Here is a 9,699-nt window from a genome sequence, read left to right on the forward strand (position 1 = left end):
GTTGGAGGTATCACAGGAGCCTGTGAAGTTGATTAGCATACCCTGAGGTGAATTGTTTAATATGAATGTTTCAACTCATTGCACATGAAAAGGTCCCCAATGGGGATAAGAAAGGGAGGGGGAGTTCTATCAATTAGGCCCAACCCTTTAGACCAATAACCCCTGCGCGCACACACACACACACACACACACCCTCCTAATGCTCTCTTCCTTTACAGTCTTGAAGACAATGGTTGAGATTCCTATTTATCATCTTTCCCTTCCCTCTGACACTAAAGAAACACAGTCAAAAACACCCCTCTGGAGACTGTAGATAGTAAAGTGAGTGTGTGAGTGTGTGTGTGTGTGTGTGTGTTAAGAATCAGTGGAGATGGAGAATGCTGAGGACATTTGCTTTTGGCTCTCATGAGATATAAAACAAGCAGATAGACGCAATAAGGAAGCACAGGCATGCATAGGATTTCCTGTGTACAGATGCTGCAAAAGTCGTCCCAAAGAAATTCAGAAATACTGTTGTTTTTTTTAATCTTATTAATTATTATTCATCTTTCATACTATCTATAGGTACTGTATTTACAGATTACAGGTTTCTTAGAATTGTATAATTCAGTCATTCACCCCCCCCTTCTTGTCATGGTTGCTTAATGCTCTGTGAGGGCACTGAAGCCAGGCCCTGGAGGTGGGAAGTGGGGGCGGTGGGGTTGGCGAGGGGGGTCCAGAGGAGGGGGTGGGGTGGCCGGGGGCTAGCTTTGTTTACAAAGCAGGGAGGGGGGAGGGGCTGGCAAGAATGGTCCGCTAATTTCACTGAGGGGGGATCGGGACACTGACACACCCCTATTGCTTTATTGTTTCATTGTGTTTTTCTCTGAGTTAATCCTAAACATCTCAACAGCCATTAACTCAGTTATACAAGCATAAAATAAGAGTTTGGCACAGTCCTGTTGGTAGCTTGTTAAACCCAATAGATCAAGTACTGCTCTCATGGTGACAATGGAGAATCCAACGCATGTCTTTGTGTTGAATTATACACAATCAAAATGGAGGCGAAACGCACTCAAGACTTAGGGGCACTGTGAAATGTGGTAGCTTATCTTAATAGCATTCATTCTATGAACGCCTATACTATCATACAACAAGATGAGAAAGAGGGAGGGAAGGGGGCACAATTCCACCCAGTTTCAATGTTCATGATGCCTCTTCACAAAATGTAAATGTTTTCTTATCGGTTAAGTTAGTCTTATGTCAGAATCAATGTAAGTGGCTAATGTTAACCAACAAACCCTTGTAGATGAAAGTATTTTTAATCCTCTAACTGAGTCTCAGATGTAGTTTGTGTTATGTCCCGTATTTAAGATAGAGCGCCCTCCTCTGGTTGCCCCATGATCCCTACAATGGCGTTTTCAAACAGTGCAAGGTGTTATTACAGTAGTCGCACATGATGTCAAGGGTCTTATAGCAGAACACTAAACACAAACACACACACACACACACACACACACACACACACACACACACACACACACACACACACACACACACACATGCGCACACACACACACATACACACACACACACACACACACACACACACACACACAAACACAAAGAGAGAAGCAACAGGTTTTATTGACTCAATATAGTTTGAGGTAACTGGTTGTTAAGAGCATTGCAGTTACAATGTCCTTAGATCTTCTTGCTGGTTCTCTTCAGAACAACTGAGCCTGCGGTGGAGGTCTGTGCAGGATGAGATAAGATAAGATTAGATAAGATAGTGCTTTTATTGATCCCCAAAGGGGAAACCTAATTACACAAGTACCAATACATCCAACACAGACACAATAAGGAAAATACATCCTCCAATTAAAACAATACAACATCAATGAGAGAGAGAGATGAGGGAACTAATCCATACAGTATTATTTAACTTTTTAAATGTATTCCCTCTTACATATATACCATCTCCTCTGACATGAGTTAAAATATAAAAAAAAATTTCCACATATATATATATATACTGTATGTAGCTTCATTATCTAAAGGCGTACACCTCTGGGACCATGGAACTGATTCCATTGTTCCCGGCAAGCAAGATTAAGTGCATCTCTGATATTTGAAAACATGTTTTGCTGTCATTTGTCACGTGCTGTCATTCTCACCTCGATGAGCTTGCCCCCGGTGACCTCAGACGTGTGGTGGTAGTTGGGGAATCGTACACTCAGCTTGGCCCCATCCATTGTAACTGTGGCCTGAAATAAATAGAGAGACACAGACGTGCGTTTCACTCAAACTGTACACTTATTTCAACTGTCGACTTATTCAAATGATTCACTTTTTCAACTGACAAGCTCAGTCTTATTAAGCTACCAGCCCTATTCATAGTGAAGGATTTAACAATGTCGGGCTAACTGTAGCATAAATCATCTTATGGATTACATGACTTTGGGGTGTAAAACATAAAGTAAAGAAACAATATAAGCCATGTTTGATACCATTCTTCATTCCAATTCCATGCATTACAATGATCCTGTATCTCCAATTTCTACCTCCACCAGCCTCCACTGATATGGATGAAATTATAGTCACTGGAGTTGAATTGATTTAAACTGTATATACACAGGCTAGTCTCATTGAGATAACATCTGTTTCACGAGAGCGACATACAGATGTGGAACCAGGGTAGAGTACACGTGTCACAGCTAGAAGAACTCCTTTTACCTTAAACTTCTTCCCTCCGATGGTCTCCATGTCACATTCCTGGTCCACGACAAACTTGTTGCTGATGGTCTTGTTGGTGGGGTAGAGCTGGGACCATGTGTACTCGTTGCCGTTCTGCTCTACTGTGGTGATTATCTTGTAATCACGGCCCTTCTCTATGATGTCAGCGGGGATGCCTGGAGGCGAACGGGATAACAGTTAGGATGGGGATCTCTGATACTGCTTATTTTCAATGACTATGCACTTGTGAATGATATTCACATCAATAGTATCAAACATGAGAATTCCTCATTCCATTCCATGCATTACAATGAGCTCGTCCTATGATTTCTACCTCCGCCAGCCTCCTCTGATTCACATATAATATTAGAATGTATATTATATGTTATTTTTTGCACATATGCTTTGGTGTTTTTAGAATGCTTTGCCAAAAGAAATGAGAGATATGAATCAACATTCATGTTGTTTCAAAAATCCCTTTAAATGATCCCTTTAAATTGTAATAATTCATATACAAAGCAACTTATTGTTGATACCAGGACTGGGAAAAGCTCTCAGCAAACCACCATAGTCTAAAACACAACATCTAGACTGTTTCCTTCAGCAGGCTGCTCCCTAGATTGAGTAAGTGTCTCACCGAGGATCTTGCAGAACTCGTCGTATCCCTCCTGAGACTCGGTTTCCCATTTTCCGGAGAAGGCCATGGTGTGTGGAGTGTTGATGGTCGGAGGAGAGGCAATTCCAAGGCAAGCAGAGATGAGTAAGGTACTAAGAGACAGACCTGTACCTCTTTATATACACCTGGATACCCTCCCTCCACCCAGCGCTCAGGACACCTTGGGTACAGCAACTGCCATAACTAGGCCGTAAACTTTTATGGTGCCACCAAGTAATATGGCGACTCATCACAGAGTTGGTGACCTCAGGGTCACTCACCTCTCACATTTATTGTGTTGAACCCTTGACAATTATTACCAGGGATTCTCCCGCCTGAATAGATGGATGGAATTTGAATGGACAATATTTAACTGACAATATACTGAACAATGAAATGTATCGACGAAAAATATATAGAGCTGAAAAGTCCTTCAGTCACAGTAGAGATGGCCGGGGAGTGCGTAGTGGCGTAGCACACTAATGCGCATACCACGTAATCGCAAGGTTCCTGGTTCGATTCCGACCCTCGACCTATCTTGCATGTCATCCCTCCTCTCTCTCTCCCATCCTTCCTGTCAGTCTCTACTCTCTATCCCAATAAAGCAGAAATGCCCTAAAAACATATTTTAAAAATATAATGTATATGTAAAAAAATATAATAGTATATGTTACGTTGTCTCCTGATAAGTGCAATACTCTGTTTAAGTACAGGTTTATTCAATTACATTATTGTTTCATTTCTCACAATAACGGCATGCTCTGATTTAGTGCATACTGTCATGACGGTTCCAAACCTTCGCATTTATCAGGAGTCAACTGTAACGTTCCTTCATTGGTTAGTTAATCAGGGATGAATCACACTGTGAGTTTACTGACAGGCTCAGTATGGGCCCTGCAGGCTTCCATCCAGATGACACACACTGTGAATCAGTTTCTCACAGTTTCTACTTGTCTGTCAGTTTCTGTCTGTATCTGTCTCTTTCTCTGCTCTCATTGGCAGTGTTGTTGTGACCTCTATGACTGTCACAGAACTGGACCCTACATTTTCTATCCTGGACAAAAGAGACTGCAGCTGTGGTGTGTGTGTGTGTGTGTGTGTGTGTGTGTGTGTGTGTGTGTGTGTGTGTGTGTGTGTGTGTGTGTGTGTGTGCGTGTGTGCGTGTGTGTGTGTGAGGCCAGACCTGGGACTTGGCAGCACACAAGGTCAGCCCTGAGAGGACAGTAAGCTCTTTACACCAGAGACACAACACCAGGGATAAGCTGAGAAATGGACAGTGTGTTCACACGCACACACACACACACACACACACACACACACACACACACACACCACACACACACACACACACACACACACACACACACACACCCACCACACACATGCGCACACACACGCACACACACACCACACACGCACACACACATGCGCACACACACACACACACACACACACACACAGACACATACACACACACATACACACACACACACACACACACACAGCATGACATTGGAGGTGTTTATAAGGCAATGACATACACAGCAGGCCAATGCCCTGAAACACACAAGGTTAAAAATCCACCTCTCCTCACAGATTCACACCTATCATATCAAGATGTACTTCACAAGACTAAGAATATCTTTCACGTCTTTGCATTTCCTGTACTTCAAAATCTGAAACGCATGCATTATCTCCATAGCAATCATTGCTGACCTGTTGATATCTTGACCTTGACTATGGCTTAAGATGAAATACTGTAGCAAGATTAAAGAGTTCATGTCTCAAATCATGTATTTGCTGATCTCAATCTCTCCACTGTGAGCTGCAGGGTCTGCCTGGTCTGTGAATGCAGGCATTGAGTCACAGACTCTGGGTGAAGATGGTCATGAGACTATAGAGTAGAGTTTGACATAGATTGGGAATCTGGGTCTGCTAAGCTCTCACCAAAGCTAAATGAATAAACCATCAGTGTGTAATAGTAGTATAGTAATTAAAAATGTTAATTCAAATACACAATAGACCTCATTAGCCATATAAGGTGTTATGTGCACAGATCTCGAGTTAGGATTCCACCCATGAATAGAAACATAACCCTGGGCATAAGCTAGTGTGTACATGTAAAGGGCACAGGCTGCCACTGGAAACAGGCAGTATTGTGTGTGTGTGTGTGTGTGTGTGTGTGTGTGTGTGTGTGTGTGTGTGTGTGTGTGTCTGTGTGTGTGTGTGTGTGCTCGAACACACTACCTCTTACCTTGTCCTTGGTGTTGTGCCTCTGGTGTAAAGAGCTTACAGACAATTATAGAGCCCATAGGCCTTGTCTCTAAAGCACATGTGTGTTATAATACTACTGTATATGGAATCACTTACTGCTCTTCTGAAAAGAAATGAATGTACATAGAATAATGTGAACTGCATAAAAAGATGAAGTCATCCGGTACAGTTTAGTTTATTATGGGTTACTCATTGACCCACAATGTCTGCATTACCTACGATTTTATCACCACTGTCACACAGATAGATCACTAGATATATTGTAGATACTATACTGTAACCAACTGTATGAATATGGTCATGAGACTAGATCCTCACCAAAGCTAAACCAATGAACCATCAGTGTGTAATAGTGGTATAGTAACAGAAAATGTCAAATCAAATACCCAACAGACCTCATTATCATATCGCCATATAAGGTGAAATCCTAACTCGAGATCCGGGCGTAACTCCAACATTCACGTAAATCTTGCATTTATGTCAATGAGAAATTTGCACGATAATTCAAGTTAACCGCGCCGATCTCGAGTCTCGAATCCATGAATAGATTTACAAATATCTGACATATCAAGGGCACAGGAAGTCCCAGGAAACTGGAAGCATGACTATAGGTTATGGAGACCATAGACCTAGTCTCTAAATCACCTGTTTTAATACTGTAATGCTCTTCTGAATATAAATGAATGCACATAGAATAATGTGAACTGCATAAAAAGATGAAGTCATCCCTACAGTAAGTTTATTCATTCAGTACTCGTTACTCATTGACTCACACTGTCTGAATTACCTATGATTTCATCACCAGTGTCATTGTCACACCACCCCACCATAAGAACATATAAAACTGTTTCATGGCTGTGCACTCAACTGTGTCCTTCAGCTCAAATCTAAATCATTTTATTTCCCTTTCAGGGTTGAACAGTTTTTTTTAACAGATGTAAAACAAAGTGAAACATCCACTTTTACAGTGCACACATACAGTACTACTCTACTACTTCACAGTGACACCCTCTTCTGTTCAGTGACACATGGCCACCTGGCATGCTTTAGCTTGCTCTCTCACAATATAAGGCCTTAGTATGGCCAATTGAAGTGTATTTCTATGTAATAGCAAAAAGGTCATTGTTCATTCAAGAGCTGGCATTTTCCATTTAGGTACAGAACTGGTTTATAGTTTGCATGTAAAATTCCACCCAGACCTAACCTTTACTTCCTCAAACCGTATAGGCTACTGTAGAATGTTTTATTATTTCTTAGAAAACCCAAAACTCAACTATTCTGTCTTACTGTAACAAAAGTGTTTGAACATGTAGAATGTGTTATTTACATTTGTTCACTGATATATTTGAGCTGCCTTATATAATACTGTAATGTTCCACCAACCACCACATTAAGACAGGTCCTCTGTGGCTCAGTTGGTGGAGCATGGCGCTAACAATGCTTAGGTTGTGCTTGCTGGGACCATATATACTGAAATGTATGCACTCACTGCAATGTAAGTTGCTTTGGATAAAAGCGTCAGCTAAATGGCATACATAAGACAAGTCTATCCTAGTGAGATGCCTGTAGAAGAGAGCTTTTCACAGCAACCACTCAAAGTGGTTTGGGTGGTTAGGCATATACAGTGCTGCTTGAAAGTTTGTGAACCCTACAGGGATGGTCATTATTTTTGTATAAAATATTAAAATGAACTTATAAAATCTTTATCTAAGCCCCAATTTGTAATAAAGACATTCCAAATAAAGGACACAAACAGAAAAATATGATATATTTTCATTGTTTATTTAACGAAAGTGATTTATTTAACAAAAACTCAGAATTCATGTGTGCAAAAATATGTGAACCTCTTCAGTCAATAGCTTGTGGCGCCTCCATTAGCAGGGATATTTTGTATTTTGAGTAAACGTCAAGTATAGCCACTAATCAGTCTCTGACATCTGTTTTGAGGGATTTTTGCCCACTCCTCCTTACAGAACTCAGCCAATTGAGTGAGGTTTGAGGGCATGTCTGGCATGAACTGCCCGCTTCAGGTCCTGCCACAGCATCTCGATTGGATTTAGGTCAGAACTTTGACTTGGCCAATCCAAAACACAAATCTTCTTTCCCCTGAGCCATTCTTTGGTAGATTTGCTTGAATGCTTTGGGTCGTTGTCTTGTTGGACGACCCATTTTCAGCCCAGCTTTAGCTCCTTGACTGATGGCTTGAAGTTCTGTTCAAGAATCTCCTGGTATACCTCAGAATTCATGGTTCTCTTAATGTGTGGAGTCGTCCAGGTCCAGAGGAGGAAAAGCAGCCCCAGATCTTGACATTCCCACCACCATGCTTGACTGTTGGGATATGGTTCTTTTGGTGGTAGGCAGTGTTGGGTTTTCGCCAAACATAGTGGTTTTGATTGTGACCAAAAAGGTCAATTTTGGACTCATCTGTCCAGAGAAGGGACTTCCAGAAACCTTCGGGCTTGTCCAAGTTAAGACAGGCACTTTGGTTCTTTTTTGACAGCAGAGGCTTCTTCCTAGCAACCCTCCCATGAATGCCATTTCGATTCAGTGTTCATCTTATTGTTGAAGCATGCACAGTTACCTGAGATGCAGCAAAGGAGGTTTGGGTTGGCTTTTACCTGATTTATTATTTTTCTTGTGGCTCTTGAGGATATTTTGGAAGGGCGTCCACTTCTAGGCCGAGTTGCTGTCATGTTAGATGGTGTCCATTTGTAAATTATTTGCCTCACAGTGATGGAGTGACTGATACTTCCCCAGCCTTCCCCAGACTGATCTTTCCTTTGATTGGTTCATTTGGTATTATTTACCCACCTGATTCTACTTACCTGCTTGATTTAACCAATGCAACTTGGGGTTCACTTATTTTTGCATCTGCACCAATTTCTTTATAATTTTGTTTTTCTACTACACACATGATTTCCTCTAAACCAACATATGGAATTGGTAAATATAAACCTGTTATGTCAGATAAAAAAGACTGGTTCTGATTAAATAAAGATTTCATGGTAAAAACTAAAATAATCTATAATTGCACAAGGGGTTCACATACTTTCAAGCAGCACTGTACACTGTGCAGCTATGGGGAGTGTCTTCTTTAGGACCATATGAGGGATGTAGATCAGGGGAGGCTGGTGGAGGCAGACATCGGAGGACAGGCTCATTGTAATGCATAGATCAAACAACTGATACCATTTCTTATTCCGTTCCATGCATTACAATGAGCCTGTCTTCAGGTTTCAACCTCTACCAGCCTCCCCTGGTGTAGATCAGAGATTGCCCTTCTTGTGTTGGTCCACAACCAGAGTATATACCACAGTAAAGAGATATACCACAATTTGAACCAGATCCTAAGACGACAGCAGTAATGAAAATCATGTCATGAATCACACTAAATACTTCTCTAGAAATGATCCTTCCCAATCATCTTTCACACACACACACACACACACACACACACACACACACACACACACACACACACACACACACACACACACACACACACACACACTAGCAGGGAGTGGAACAGGCTAGTAGAGGTAGAAATCGGAGGACAAGCTCATTGTAATGCATGGAATGGCATTAGGAATGTATTTGATACCATTCCTTATTCCATTCCATGCATTACAATGAACCCATCCCCCAGATTTCTAACTCCACCAGCCTCTACTGACACACACACACACACACACACACACGCACACACGCACACACGCACACACACCTTATCTGCAGACATAAATGTATAACTGACTGATAATGGCCCGTCTATACTTTTATAGGGTCCTGGCATGTAGTTATAACTGTATCTGTGCGTTTTAAATCACTTTTTATATCACTAATCAAGAGTAGAATACAATAGTTTATTGTTCACACAAAGTAGAAAGAGCCTTTGGCTTCACAGCGACAGAGTATAATGACATGAATAAGAGGGAAAACTGTACAGAAGTTGACTTTATTATCATGTGCTCAATGTGACAATGTCATAAAAAGCATAGAGGCCTATAATGGGAAAATTGAAAGAAAAGTGCCATGCAGTCACTGGGCTACAGTGT

At 41.4% G+C, this 9,699-nt stretch overlaps 1 protein-coding gene across 1 annotated transcript; it reads right to left on the reverse strand.

The window, feature by feature from the left end:
• Positions 1-1,683: 1,683 nt before the first annotated feature.
• On the reverse strand, positions 1,684-3,419 carry fabp6 (fatty acid binding protein 6, ileal (gastrotropin); the record flags this gene model as incomplete). The annotated part of the gene is made up of 4 exons (XM_083665150.1): positions 1,684-1,734; positions 2,157-2,246; positions 2,716-2,891; positions 3,353-3,419. The coding sequence occupies 4 exons, from the start codon at positions 3,417-3,419 to the stop codon at positions 1,684-1,686; spliced, it is 384 nt and encodes a 127-aa protein (XP_083521276.1).
• Positions 3,420-9,699: the final 6,280 nt, after the last annotated feature.

This window comes from Argentina silus, assembly GCF_951799395.1.
Source record: "Argentina silus genome assembly, chromosome: 2".
Taxonomy (NCBI): Eukaryota; Metazoa; Chordata; class Actinopteri; order Argentiniformes; family Argentinidae; genus Argentina; species Argentina silus.